Source organism: Cystoisospora suis, assembly GCF_002600585.1.
Source record: "Cystoisospora suis strain Wien I chromosome Unknown contig_635, whole genome shotgun sequence".
NCBI classification, from domain to species: Eukaryota; Apicomplexa; class Conoidasida; order Eucoccidiorida; family Sarcocystidae; genus Cystoisospora; species Cystoisospora suis.
The window spans coordinates 11,807-26,796 of NW_027153436.1; the positions used below are offsets into that span (position 1 = coordinate 11,807).

General features: G+C 51.6%; 1 protein-coding gene across 1 annotated transcript; it reads left to right on the forward strand.

Annotated features, from left to right (window-relative positions):
* The first annotated feature begins 607 nt into the window (after positions 1 to 607).
* On the forward strand, positions 608 to 14,393 carry CSUI_001571 (uncharacterized protein). Its single transcript, XM_068061776.1, has 8 exons — positions 608 to 2,640; positions 3,476 to 4,372; positions 5,116 to 5,460; positions 5,944 to 6,195; positions 6,705 to 7,575; positions 8,004 to 8,173; positions 8,767 to 9,079; positions 9,219 to 14,393. Exons 2-8 carry the CDS (start codon positions 3,497 to 3,499, stop codon positions 9,449 to 9,451), a joined length of 3,060 nt encoding a protein of 1,019 aa, XP_067926243.1. The 5' UTR covers positions 608 to 2,640; positions 3,476 to 3,496; the 3' UTR covers positions 9,452 to 14,393.
* The last annotated feature ends 597 nt before the right edge of the window (positions 14,394 to 14,990 follow it).

A 14,990-nucleotide genomic window follows, 5' to 3' on the forward strand; every position in this document is an offset into this window, starting at 1 on the left:
TCGACACACTCCTGCGTGTTGCTGAGTCGCCGGCGAACGTGTTGGACGATGTCGGCACACCCCTGTCTGTTGCTGAGTTGCTGCCGAACGGATCGACCGATGGTGGCCTAATGAGTACACGACACTGCTCAAGTGAGGAAGCGACAGAACGGCCCGACCTATACTTCGTGTAGGAGTGCAAAGGCTCGCGCTACAAACCAGGAGCACACGCTATCGCTGAACAGCGCATCGTTACCCTGCACGGTCAACAAGGAGTGCGGCTGTGAGGCGTCGTGTCGACGGTTTGTCCCGGGTTTTCGGACGCCGCGGTTGATGAAAGGCGTTGGCGATGCGGGGAATACTGGACAAAAGGGAAGGGTGTTGGCTTAGTCGGGAGCAGAAACGCCTGATTCTCCGATTTTGAGAAAGCTCAGAGGGGACAGTACGAGCAAGCAGCCAAATCGCTCAGACCATCTGAATCCGGAAACTTTGGAGAGAGGTTCTGCTGTAATTGATGGGCCCTTGCGGAAGCCACCAGGCTACTGCGGTTAGCTGATTGTTTGTCCAGTGTTCCACAACACGTGACGGCTTGAGCAATGCCTCCGCCTTCGTCGAACAGCGCCATGTCGACACGTTGCAGCATGGCGGGGCGCCCCTGCAGACACGCCTAGTGTTCGAAAGTGATCCTTGTCTCGTCAGCATGACCGGAAAGGGTGACGAACGAGACCCCCACTCCAGCCCGTTCCTGTCCATTCACGCTTCCGACTCCTTCACAGTCAGATCGCTTTCAGCAAGCGAGTCCGTCTCTTTCACCCGGGGAGCACTCGGGGAAACTGACTGGTCGGCTACTGTCACACAGTTACCCGCACTGCTTGGATGGCATCCGCTTTCGAGTTGGGGCCCATGACTCTTGCCACTGGCGTAGCGCCATTTGTGGGCTCCGGGCCAAGGCACGGAAAGGAGGCTGCTGGAACTGGCAACGGCTTTGACTTCCCTCTACAAGCCGGACGTTCGACTCTGAATCCGGACAGCTGCACGCGTCTGGCCCTTGTCGGCTTATACAGCACCAGGTAGCCCTCCGTAGTCGGAGTTCGCTAGAACTGCTTACGGGGAGACCTTGAGTGAAGGAAAGCGAGTTTCCGTCGTTGTTCGAGACGCAAAGTCTTTGGACGGAAGTGAGAACAAAGTGAAAGATTGGCAACGCCAACGCCCGGACCTATCTGCTCCGGTTCTAGTGTCCAGAGGGGAGCGCCGCCATCGTTGTTCCGGGGTTGCGCGGTATCTTTCCCTCACTTCGGCCTCTCCAGTTTGTTTGTAGCGACAAGTACGTTGTGTGACAGACTGTTGTCGCTGCGTAGGCTCAGTTCCGCGATTGAGGGGTGAACAGTGTTCGGTAATCCGACAGGGCAGCGCCGTACCCTCATGTGCTTGGTCCTATGTGTCGTTCGGCCGTCTTCTTAGTGGCAAAGATATTCTTCCAGCAAGGAGTTATCGGAGGCTGGTAGTGTTCTACCTGGTTTTCAAAAAAGAAGTTAGCTTGGCGGCCGAGAAGGCGGGCCCGTTGTATGAGGCCGGGAGTCCGCGCGACTTGCTTTTTCTCCTTCCATGTTCTCCCTCATTCCGTCCGGTGCATGTGACTCACCGCGCCGGAAAAGCCTTCTGCGTAATCTTTGTTTCACGCCCCTCTTTTCTTGCGCCTGTATGCCTATCGTGCTGGCCAGGAACGGCATCAGCGGGGGGGACTCCGGAGACACCACTAGCTGTACTCTCACGCTGCTTAATCGCATGTCACTGTCCCCCCTCTGAGTGACTGTGCTTCTTGAGTGTTTTCTTTTATGACTTAGCCGAGCTCGGTTTTCAGAGCGTTGGTGTACTGTTCCTATTTGCCGGGGACGGCGTTCTGTGGGAAGGTGAAAGGGCGGGATTCGCCTCTGCGTGGGTACAGAGGGCTGTCGGCCGCCGCCGCTGCGAGTGCCCTTCGCTTTTATTTTTTTCGGGCCGGATGCGTCTGGAAGATTACCTGTGTATCTCCGGTGTCTCCTTTTATCTCCAGTCACTTAGTTAGTCTCTCATTCCTCTTGAAGATTTTGACCCACGTGTATGTACCACGAGTGACGTGAGTGGCGAAGACCTTTCGTCCGTGATCAGGTCCGCTTAGAGTCTGTTTTAAGCGGTACAGCAAGTTTTATCAGACAGAAATCTCACGACTCAGCCACTTGACACGCAGCTATACTGTTTGGGGCTGGTGAGCAAGAGTTTTCACGTCTTCTGAGGGGGAGTTGAGCTGTGCATGTTTGTTTCGTGTGTTGGTTGGTTGGCCCAACCAGACCCCTCCGGGCTCCGTAATTCTTCCTTATGCTTAACGCATACCTCTGTTCCCCCGTTTTTTATAGCTCCTACTGACGGGGGTTTCCGTTGCCTGTGTCTTTTCATGGCAATCTTTTGAACCTTTCACATCAGTGTCGTTCTGCCAAGCAAACCGCCACCGACGGCCTGCAGAGGACACCAGAGGGAAAACTGTCTACGGCGAGGTGCAGCAGCAGTTTACTACAGCAGTTCGTCGTCTTCAGTCTCCTGCGTTTTCGTCAAGTCCACCGATCTTATCCCAGAAGTCCTCCGAGCTTCGCTTTTCAGCGACAAGCATGAATCTCCTAAGGGGGGGTACGTGGAACCAAAGCCAATCACCATCACTGCCCGCCGCCGGAGGAGAGACAAGGCCAGTTTTGCCACAGCTTTACTTCAGCAAGGTGCTCGTTGCAGACTAGGTTTGCACGCCCTTATTTATTATTGTCGCGTTTGCCGGATCTGGTGCTGTGGGGCGAGACAGCGGCGACACTGTGACCTGAGACCGGTCCGACGCAGAACATCTGATTCGAATTTGACACTGGCGTGGAACCAGGCGTTCCACGGGCTTTCTCTTCGTCTCCATAGATGGATGACGACAGCTAGCTTATACGGGAGGATGATGTGGTAATCTCTCTTCTCCTTAGCGTGCCTTTTTCGCCTAGCATCCTCGGCGTGCTCATATTCATACTCCGTCGTTAAGCATAGAGGAAGACTGTGTATTCTCTTTCTATCCATATCTCTCGCTTTCTTCACCTTGTCGCCAATCAATTGCACCCGTGCTTTGGGTCTTTTATTACCAGCTCCTTCGTCATCTTTTTCCGTTCTTCCCTCTTTTCTTTCATCCGCGCGATAGCCTTCTCTTCTTCTCCCCTCGTATCTGACCCACTACGACCAGATAGGCATTGCCAGACTTGGTTTCTTTCTCTTATATATATAGTGACTGTTCGCCGTGCTGTTTGTTCTCCTTATTCCTTCCCTCTCCGTAGCGCATTTTCTTCACCGACAATTGCCTCTACATATTCCTAATCACTCAAGCATACCTGCCGGCGCCCGTCACAATTCACGTGCACTTCGAAGGAAAAGACTCGGCAGGCAGGCAGGCTTCTTTTCCATGAGCTTCGTTCTGTATCTTCTTTTTCTCTCTTGGTAGGTTCTTTCATATTTCAGAAAGATGGAATGCTCTAGTACCACCACCCTTGCCGCGGCAGCTGTAACGCAGCTTTCTCGCTCCTCTCTACACGATATGGGAAGGTCATGTGTCTCTCCGCGGGCTTCAAGCCCACACCTGACTGCAGAGCGCACCGGGTCCCCGCCGCCATGTCGTTCCCGATCTTCAGAAGGTATGTCAGCGTCTTCCTCTTCATCACAATCTCCCGCCATCTTCTTGTCGAGCTCTCACGCAGCGTCGCCTTCATCTTCCACACCTTCAGTTCCCTCTCTCAGCAGCACGATGGCTGGCAGTAGTCCCATGTCTGAGAACTCCCCCAATGCAAGCACAGGTGGCTTTGTCTCCGTCTCCACAGCATGCAGTACACTGGGGGGAGAGGAGACAGCAGCCACCGCGCCGGAGAGTGGAAACGCTGGGGGAGGGAGTGCCCGAGGGTTAGGAAGGGCCATAGAAGCACCGAGAAGGGTAACCGTCCCAGCGAGGGCTACGCATACATTTCAGATAGCAGGCGGATCTTCATCCGTATCGGGTGGGACAACGGCGACCTCCCTGGCTCATCGGAGATCATGCAAGAAACGACATAGTGCTGGAGGTTACCTAAGTGGTAGAGGTGGGGCCATGGCCGCAGCCGCTGCGGAAGCCGCAGCTGTCGCAAAGGAGAAAGGGGGACCTATGTGGAGTTCAGATGATTTCCAGAGGTCAGGTGCTGGCGGAAGTTCTGGCTGTGGGACGAGTCGTCTCCGGGGGGGGGAAGGAGTTGGGGGAGATACATTCGAGGATGTTGAATGGAATCTATTATCTAGGGCAATAGAGGGTGTTCTTGATGATGGTGCTCGTGTCCATGTGCGCTCCATGAGAGAGGATCAGAAGGCTGCCTTGGTAAGAGAGTTGGCTTCATTGGGCCGTTGTCGCGGCACTGAAAAGGCTTCTTCACCTGGATGCAACAACCCTTAACATATTTCAGTTATCTGCCCCCGTTCCTTCCGTCTTCTGCAGGCGTCGCTATGAGGGATAGTCGGCGTATGGAAAACGACGTAGACAGATGCATAGGATTGGGGGGGGATGGTAAGAGGGCGTTCACATACCTCAGATCTACGATGACAGCTCTACCCAGAAGGAGCCCTCACACTTTCTTCCGGTTTTCTCCCGCTTTTCTCAACATATGCGAATAATTACTTAGTGACGAATCATCTCTCATAACACAGTTACCAGTCAGCTCAGCCAGGTACCTCGGCAACAGATTACTCGCTCGTCTTCTTCCTGCGCACCCGGAGGTTAGGTCGCCAGGTCCTTGCATGCGAACAATGCGTAGAGAGTAGAAACGAGGTATTTTCCTACGACAGGACTATGTATGGTGTAGAGCCGGCTCCTTCCACTGGCGGACATATGATGCTGAAAGGGAAGTCGCCTTCAGAAGAAAAGCTTTTCTCTGTGGTAGCGGGAGTGTGACTGAGCAAGATCGTGGAGCGCATGTGGTACGTCCTTTTCTTTTTTCTCTCTCTGGTCAGTTTCCTAAAGATACACTATTCACTTTATCACTGCTTTTCCTGTGCGTGTTTCTTGTTTTCCTCTCTTTTTTCATGAGAATCTTGTTTCGCGTCTTCTCTCTTGCATGCATGCAGCGAGCCGTCCTCACATTAAAGCTACATGCACTCCAAGCGCAGGTGCAGCAGATCGGGAAGCTTCTAGCGGCAGTTACAGTTCAAGCAGGGGGAGGAACGTGGATTGATGGATCAGATCTTCTTGTATTCTTCCCCGCAGCAGCATCCCTTCTCTACCCTTCTTTGAGAGAGACTCCCAAGCCTGTCATCCCGCCTCCTCCGCCACCTCCACCGCCCGGCATACCACCCCCACGGCCTCATCATAATCCTCCTAGCACCAATGGTGTGACACGCACGGCGTCTCCTCCCCCGGGCATGCGTACCTTGTCTCGTAGGGATAGCCCCGCGGTACTTGGTTCTTCTGAGGTAAGTAAGAGGTCATTGAGTGCCGAAGGACCCGGAGGTATAGATTCCTTATTTCAGCATGCCTTCATTGTCGAGCCTGAATGATGGCTGGGTACTTACCGATGGAGACTTCTAGGTAGAACAACGAAGTTCTTGTCGTCATGACGATAAGGGACCGGGACGGGTGATCCTCTCTGGTGAATGGCCCGCAGTCATTCAGTGGAAAGATCCGCTTGGCACTCTGGAGGCCATTCAAAGACATAGTAGACCTGTTTGTGTGTAGCTGGTGTATCATCATGTTCAAAATATATAGAGAGGTAGACGATGCATTTGTCTTCGTTACAGCGTTCAAGATCATAGACGGAGACAGAAAAGATGTTGACGAAAGGCGGCGGGCGGGTTGCCTATCCCCTCTAACCATTTTCGTGTGTCCTCGCTTCCTACTGCTTTCACGCAAACTATGAGAGAGTTTCTTTCTTCTTTTTTATCTCTCGTATTCTTCAGTCATTTGGTCAGACACCATCATGCAATCGAGGAGGTGATTCAGAAGCCGAGGCATCTCAGTATCTCGCTTTCCTTTCAAACGCGGCGTCCCATGGGCCTCCACGAAACTCTCGACCGAGCGAAGGACGGAGTGGCGAGCAACAGGGGGTGCAGCAAGGTGACTCCCCGGCTGCGTCTGAGGTGCTTCCATTTCAAAGAAGGAACAACACGCGATCTCGGACAGCCCCTGCATACACATTGGATAATCTAGCGGTAGGTTTCTTACATCTGTAGAGAGAGATAACTACGATGTGTCGTACATACATAGGTATGCATATACGTATCTAGTCAGTGTGTGTATTCTATACAGAATAGAACAGATCTGAGTTTTCCTATATGTTCCTCGTAAATACAAGGGCGGTGGAGGTGAGTTCGATCGTGAAAATCGTGAAACATAAGCCGACATAGGCGACTACTTCAGAGACAGGATACTGGAGACGTTACGGGTGTATGTGTATCGATGTTTTCAGAGGATGGGGGGGTTTCCAGCGGATACTCCTTATAGGGTGCACACATGTATGAGACATCAGCACAGGGGTGTAGACTACGGAAGGCGGGGTGACCCAAGTGTGGAGGGACCGCTATTCGTATATAGTGCACCATACCTTGCAGCCGTGTCTTCCGACGTTATTTCCCCTTTGTGTCTTTACCTTTTGCTCATCGTCTTGGCGTGCTTTAAGTCATTGCTTCTTGATTCCGGACACCTGTGTGCTTTCTCACAGAGCCTCATTTCCCTGATTTGCGAGGATGCTTCACTCACCCCTAGCCCCCCCCCGGGGTTCTCCGAGCTCGATCTCCGCCCAACAGACGACAGCGGCACGTCTTGTCTTCCTACGAATGGTAGTGTGGGTCATCCGCTTTTCTCACGCGCTTCTCCAAATCCTGTGTGTACATCATCCCCAAGGGAGGGTGGATTTCATGTTAACAATTGCTCAGATATGGCGAGTCTACTGGAGTCGCTGACTTCTCCAGGGACAGCTGAACTTCGTGATCGCCGAGTTCGATTTGATGAAGTGAATTTCCGCGAAGCTGCTAACGCTCGATCTCTATCTCCGGGTGCTTCAGATCTTCTCGCAAGAGATTTTCTATTCAGTTCTGCTGCGACGGCCGCAGCCGCTGCGGCAGCGGCATCCTTAAAGACAAACGAAGATAACGGTGTTCATGTGAAATCTTCTTCGTCCTCAGGTTCACCAGGGACTTGTGACAGTGAGAGGGGGGAAGGGATGGTAGGGGGAGAGACAGGGAGTGGCATTTCGAGTAATGGCGGGACAACGTCGTCTCCTGGCTCATCCGCAGCATCACTATGGGATCAGCTCGCTGGTGTCTCGGGGGGAGGGACTATGAGTTCATCAGCCTTAGTCGGAAGTAGCGGTAGTGGCGGTGTGAGGAGAGGGGAAGGCCTCCCTGACTGGGGAGGCAAATCAGATCAAGGTGGAGCAGGGGCTGATGCGTGGGATGCCTTGACAAACACAAGGCCGGGCGGTGAAGGACCTTCTCATGAAGTTGGAGCTGGAGGGGAGGTCCTCTACCGACGATCACAAAGAAGGACTGCTACTCTTCCTAGCAATACAGCAAATGTCCAACATCGAGCAAGTAAGATAAGATCACTCACTTGCCTACCCCTTCCCTTGACGTATAAGTGAGTGCGGTTGATTACTTACAGCTAGCTGCTAGCTACCTGCTCAGGGAAAACATTCAGGGACAATGTCTGCGATTACATGAAGTCCCGCGTCTTCGTCACCATTCATCTACTAAGGTCAATACACCCCTCCTTGTCCATCTTCTCGCCGCCGAGAGGATGGTAATGGTTTGTACCGGGAGCACAAGCGAGAGTACTAAAGGGGGAAACCTTTCAAGTCTCTCAGTACATCGTGCATGCTTCGCAGGAAGTCAAACTTGTGGAATGCGTTGCGAAAAGGGGTTTTGTACATCCATAGATAGAAAGCTGGTTGGCAGCATTTCCAGCTTATATGTGGTGTTTGTCTTGTGAAACTGTCGTTTCTTGCTCTGCTGTTGTTCAGTGGATATCCAGTGTCTACTACATCTCCAGGGGCGATGTAAGCCATGCGCCTTCTACTACAATCGCAAGGGATGTAGAAATGGAGAGGCATGCGAGTTTTGCCATCATGAAGTCCATTCAAAGCTCACCTTGAAGCAATGGAAGAAACAGCAGCATAAGCTCAGCAAACAGGTAAGGCCTAGATCAGTGGCCTTAGAGAAGAGGGAATGGAACGTCTTTGATCTTCCATGTTGCTCCACACAGTACTGAGGATAAATCGTGAATATCGGTGCGCTTTGCATCACTACGGCTTCCGAGCAGACGCTGTAGAGCCTGACTTGCTTGGTAGTTCAGTGAGTTGGTAGCTGCGTGTGGTAGTCTGCTACGTGTGTCTTCTGTGGCATGGGCTTGGCCGTCTCTTGAGTGTTAGTCTAGTTAAAGATGCAACAAATAAGAGGCGTCTAACACTCTTTCGAGTTCACGCTATGGAAGTCCCAGGGTACTGTAAGGTAGTTCCTTTATCTTCCTCGCACCGGGTCTGCTATGGAAAGATCATAACACTGCGGAAGTGTATATGCGTCCTAGAATCGAAGACTGACCTCGGGGAAGTCCTCATGTATCTACACAAGGAGTCATAATAAGCCTGCTGTGGCTAACTGCGCAGTCCTTCTTTCTTAAGCCCACCTGTGTGTATCATACGCCTGCGAACCAAAGGACTGTTTTGGAATGTCTCCTTGCTTGAATCGAGATCCTGTCCAACCGTCCTTGTCCTCTTCTCCCTGCAGGGTCGCACGGGACTTCCTTGTGAGGAAGATTGTGCTGCTGTAGTCGCTGCCGCTGCTGCATGTTGCAACGGCTCTGGAACACCCACTGGCAATTCAGAGATGGGCGCAGGAAGCTCATTTGGCTCTGGAAGGCTACGAGGCCGTCTAGGCTCGGGAGGGGATCTAGACCCGGCAATGGTTCGAAGTTTGTTTGGCAGGGGTGATCTTTCATCGAGCCTTTCAGCTCTATCTTTGATTGATAGACCTGCCTCGTTGCTCAGTGGAGGCGGATCAAGGAGTGGTGAAAAGCTGGGTGTAGGAGGAGGACCAGACGGTGAGTTTGTTTCCACTCATTCTCTGTTATCTTTTGTCTAAGGAGGGACGTGACCATGTCTGTCTCTCTCCATCACAGCGATCTTCCTTTACTTTCGCCACTCTCAGTTCCTCTTGGTTGCTTCCGCTTTGCCTCGCAGGTTCACCTGCCAGCCCCACAGAAGAACTCCGAGCAGCGATAGTAGCGGCGGAAACCGCAAGAGCGACAGTCGTAGCTGCAGCAAAAGCCGCGGCATCGGCGGTCACAGGAGGCGTGGATCCGGGGAAGTATGCCACCGGGTACAGTAACGATAGCGCCGACCGGGTTAGGAGTAATGAACATGTTACGGTAGTTCCTCCTTCGATCTTCGCTGATTTTGGTCGTCAAGCATAATAATGTCTAGGAAAAGGGTTCGTGGAGCGGCAGTATCAAACTGGTGGCATGGTTTATAAATCGAATTATGATGACGAGGCCATGAAACTCTACTGACTCGGAAGGGGTTTCATAGGCGGGGTCTTTTGTTTCTAGGTTCCTATTCCTACCGGAAGACAGTATAGTATACCTAAAGCGGCTTCACGGGTGCGAGAAGTTCCGAGGACGTAATAGACGGAGAGTGAATCTCGGCTTGCCCCCCAGCAGAGCGGCTGGCCGCCTCTGGGCTAGGGATAAGTCTTTCCCAAGAAAAACACTTCCGTCCTGTTCCTGTGTGTACGTACGTGTTTATGACATCAACGAGAGCGCTTACTGACTCTTGCTACTGAAGAGACGGAGGGTGGTGATCATGACGTGGTCGCACCCGTACCATCAGTGTCTTCTGCTTTGCAATTGGTGATCCAGCTGCTCTCTGGAGTTCTCACTGGAGATATTGTGTTCGTCTCTCCGCGGGCAAGCGACTCGCCTAGTAGCGTGTGTCTTCTTACCGTCAAAAGGGAGAGGGAAGTAACGTTGTATCTGTCCTGTGATGTTACCATCTTCATGCTACTGTGACTCCCAAAGTGCAGATAGATGGGCACATGTCATTATGAGCTTAACTGAGTCGCTTAGAGGGAGGGAAGGGGAGAAGAGCATCTCCGATAGACACGCGGCTGAAGTAGGAGGATTATCGGCGCCCTTTATTGTTTTGATTATGCATGGATGTGCGGCCTGGAATGACAGAAGTGAAGGCTTGGTGTGTGGTTCGGTTGCTTCGGACTACTCCAAGCTGAGACGCTTTGTGAGAGAAAAAGTTCGATTGAATAGGCCCCCATTGTTGTTGTCGACCTTCCCTAGTTCATCGCCTTACCTAAGGTGTCATCTCCTCACCGCTACTCAATACAAAAGTTTTGTTTTGTTTTCCATTTTGATGCCGAGGCACCACCACCTGGATGTGAGTGATCTTTCAGCAGCGAGCAGCATGGTAGACGATCGAGATATGTCTTCTTCTTCATTCATCATAGGTGAATCCTTCTATAGTTGTGTAATACTACCTATTCATTCGCTTCTCCTGTGCAGGAGAAAGAAGAGAGAGGGAGATGCTATTCTGATGTCCTATATCATCCGAAGTAGCTGGGTTCCTTCGGCTTTATCTGGTCTCGAGGAGATCTTGTCTCTTTGAAACAGGAAACCACCGATGAGAGATGATGAAGGAGAGATTTTTTGACTGGTTGGCGCTCTCAAAAATGACGAAAGAGGGACAGAGACAGTGGCTTGAGAGGATCTCTTGCCCGTCTCATACATATCTATCATTCATCGTAACTGTATATATAAGACATCCACCTTACATACAGACTTTCAACATGTACATCTATAGGAAACCACCGATGAGAGATGATGATGGAGAGATTTTTTTGACTGGTTGGCGCTCTCAAAAATGAAGAAAGAAAGAGGGTCAGAGACAGTGGCTTGAGAGGAGCTCTTCCCCGTCTCATACGTATCTATCATTCATCGTAACTGTATATATAAGACATCCATCTTACATATAGACTTTCAACATGTACATCTAGAACCCACAATGCAATCTTAGCGTGTGTGGATTCTGATCGAGATGATTGTTCTATAGTTTTCTTCATATGATGGCGATCAGTGCAGCTGTTCTACACACAGTGCTTGTTGTCGTTCCGAGGGAACCTCCTGTTTTAACTTTTACCGGGCCACCCTTGGTTCTCATGAACATCCTCCTGATCATTCTCACTATCACAGGAATGCTTTCGTTGTAACTCCTCATCGTGGGGTGTGATTCTTATGGAGACGGCGACGGCCAGTCTTCTTTCATTCACTCAGATGTACTACCCCATGCATGTCAGAACAACAGGCAGGATGAAAGTTTCTTCCTGGTGGTGGGTGTTCATCGGATTCTCCACCTGTCTATCAATCTATCTTTCGATCTATCTGTCGTCTTTTTTTTTTTTGCGTGATGAGGAGCTCCTCTATCCGTCGTAGAGTCACTCATTCATTCGTACTTTCCGCATCATGTGTGTGTACAATTTTTCCATGTATAGTAACAGGCAGTATTCGTATTATCAGCAGACGTACACACCCATAATTGGCATTCATATGCGCAGCGCTGTTGGCCTGGGAGATCGAATCATGAACCGAATCGTCCGTCCTCCGTGTTTCTTTTCCTTTCTCCACCTGGGTTTCTGTCCACATGGATCTTAATCAATCGAACCAACACACCAAGATAGTGGGCTGTGGATTTGAAGCCACCGAATCGTGCATGCCGTTCAAAGATCTTCTTTTATGGAGTGTCGGTCTGTATGTGTATACCACATGGCTTCGGTGGTATGTATGAGTTGTTGCCGGGTGGTGGCGGCGCGGCTTCATAGATAACGTGGGAAAGAAGGGACGTCATTCATTTTCTTTTTGGGGGTCTGTCTCAGATGGGAGTAGGAGGTCGTGCTATCAGTTTACTCTATGACATAACAGCACATGAAGCTGAGGATTGTGATGACGGAAGCGTCGATCATTATTCCTCGTCATGCGAACATCAACATCATGCAGTGAGTGGCTTTTTTCGAGGTACTCTGGGATTGATGAGACGTGTGCAGTCAGTTTACAGCTTCACTCTGTTTGGGTGGGACGAACAATGGTGTCTTGCAAGACAAGAAGTAAGCCGGGGTGATGAGCTAGCTGTGTGAGGAGGAGCAACAGCAGTAGAAGGATAGGTACACGGATAGTAGAAGAAGCATGGTCAGTTGTGTCTATTTGCAAACAACAGCCGTTGTCGGTTGACCAACAATCCGTCAGCTCAGCACAGGGCGACTGTGTGTGGTGAAAGAAGGCGTGGCCGTCTCTTCTCATCACTTTTTCTCTCATCAGGGCCCTGGCTGATCATCACACCATGACGCCCTTGTACCGTACGATCTCGTTGCGGGCATTTCTCTGTAACTTCATCAGCGCATGCAACGTGGAAGTCGTGATGGTGCACGTTGTTCGCTGTTGCTGATTAAGTTTGGCATGCAGTCATTGGGGATGTGTTCTTGATGACCGATGTACTTCCTTTCATGGGTGTTCGCCCCCGAGAGATCCGGAGAGTGTGGACTTGCGCAAAGAGATCGCTGATAGATACATACATGCATGGTGGCTTGTTGAAAGGGCAATGCAGTCGTCTCGTGTTTTCCTGAAACATTGAATATTTGATTCGCCCGTCCGCGTCGGCAGACCTCTGTTGAACGCCTCGCAGATGAACTAACCGTCTTCCTCTGAGGCATCCGCCTCGCTAGCCGTGGCGCACAGAAGCGCTACAAGCTGAGTTCAGTTCCTCAGGTGATTTGTTATCTGGCGGCGGTTGCGGCAGTCTTGTATAGGTGAGAAAGGTCAGTTATTGTGCGAACAGATGGAGCTTGAATTGGAGAAGTTTTCGGATTTCGGGATATCGTAATCTAACAATAGATATTGTCCTATTTCGGCCCGCTACATCCAGCCTGCTTCGTCACCGTCATCGGCCCCGGGTACGCGCAGAGCAAGCATGGCGTGTTTCTTGCCGGCCGGCCCGGCTTGGGGTCGGATCGGTCGGCTATTCTCGCGTTGTTTTTGTCGGTTCGTCATCTCATGCTTTCTGCAACTCCGGGANNTTGAAAGCGGTGTGTATTCCCGGTGTGCCGCAGATTGAGGGCGGTCTTCTTATTGTTATTCCTGTCTTTGGGTATTGATTGAACGGCAGCGGCAGGAGCAGCCTGGCCCGTTCGAGGCGTGCGTGCCGTCGTGATAAAGGCTTCTGGTCACTCGCCCAGGAGTGTGTGCTCCTGAAGACGGAGGTGGATGGGTTAGTGAGAAGCTTTCTCGCCAAATCCTTCTTGCCGTTTTTTCAGTGACACCTGTCAGATCCTTCGTAGGCTCGGCGCCGTACGTGGCAACACGAATATGACCGGTGGTCAACTTGTTCGCTAGCAGTGTACTCCGTCATGGTCAGTCTCTACGCGGTTGTATATCGATCGAACCGATTTTTTTTTATTTTTTTTTATGGTGTTCGACTGGGAGTGACTGAGGTGTTCATCATGAAGTGTGCCAGTCGGCTTACCGCCCACGGTCTTTCTTTTATTGTGGCTGAGGTTAACAGTGTTACTGTGACAGCTGTTCTGGTCTACAGAGTGCTTGCATACTGCTGGAAGGTGCTGGTCACGGGAAAACTCTCTTCACGGGTCGTGCGAAGACTAAACCTCGGTGTGGCTGTGCTACACCTGGCGTAGTCTGCAAGACTTTCAGCAACATGCGAATGGGGGGGAGACAGAAAAGCTAAGAGAGTAGGCTGGCACAAATCAGCGTTTGGTTGTTCAAAGCCATGTTTACTGTCGTGTCTGTTCGCTAAGAAGTTCTGTAACAGGCGGAGCTACAGCCGCCCGACATCGACGAAACGAACACAACACACCTCAGTTTGGCCGCACATGTCGTAGTCGCCGCCTTTACACGGCAAATGCCGAGAGAGAAATTTCCTCGACCTCCTCTTTGTCTTCGATGTTTATCACCGAGGCCTGCTCACATTGGGCACAGAGAGGAGTGGCGCTTTGCCCTAGCGGATACGCACAGTGACAGTCCGCTGAAAGACCGGTTCCGAGGAACCACTGTAAGACTTTCTTTTTGTGGGTGATGGCTTCGGGTGGAGCGAGGAAGGGACGGTCAGCACGCGGCTTCTGTCCCTTGTGACACGTGAGTAGCAAAACTTTCGAGATGTTTCGAGGTGGAGACCTGACTGCCACGAGAGCTTCGCTTCGGAGCTGCAGTGAGCACAGCTTCGACCGGCGCCGGGAGTGACACGTACCCTCTTGTTTCTTCTTGCCCCAACAGTTCTTCCTCTACGAACGAGAGGCGACTGAGGCCTGCTTTCTTTTCTTTTCTCTGGAGCACATGAATTAGCAATGAGAAGAGGACACGTATGTGGCCTGCTTTCTCTTCTTTTCTCTGGAGCACATGAATTAGCAATGAGAAAAGGACACGTATGTGGCCTTTGGCAAAAGCAAGTACACGTCCTTCCGAGCAGCAGAACGCCAGCGAGTGTTGAGAACGACGGCGTGTCCCGCGAGCTAGCATGGCACAACCCGCAACTGACGCTGCAGTAGCACTGGGACTAGGTAAGCGTTCGCTCCCACCAGTCGCGAATACCTTTTGGCATGAGCTCTCGCCGTCGGATTTCCTCCTTCTCCCTCAAGAATCGGTGGTAAAGGGCCTGTACGTCGGAGACGGAGACTGCGACAAATCTCACATACGTGTCCGGTTGCTCCACGAGGGGGTGCGCGGGGAAGCTCCTGTATGCTAGTCACAAGCGCTTTGAAGCCTTGTGTACGCCGCCCCCGAAGTGGAGAGGCGCAACGCAGGCGGAGAAAGACGTGAAGGCGGAAGGACGACGGCGGCGCCAGCCACGATACAAGGTGGCTGTCCTTGCCTGACGGCTGAACGGTTCCTGTCACTTTACCTTTACTAGCAGAAGACCCTCAATCTTCCTGTTGGCGAAGTCCCA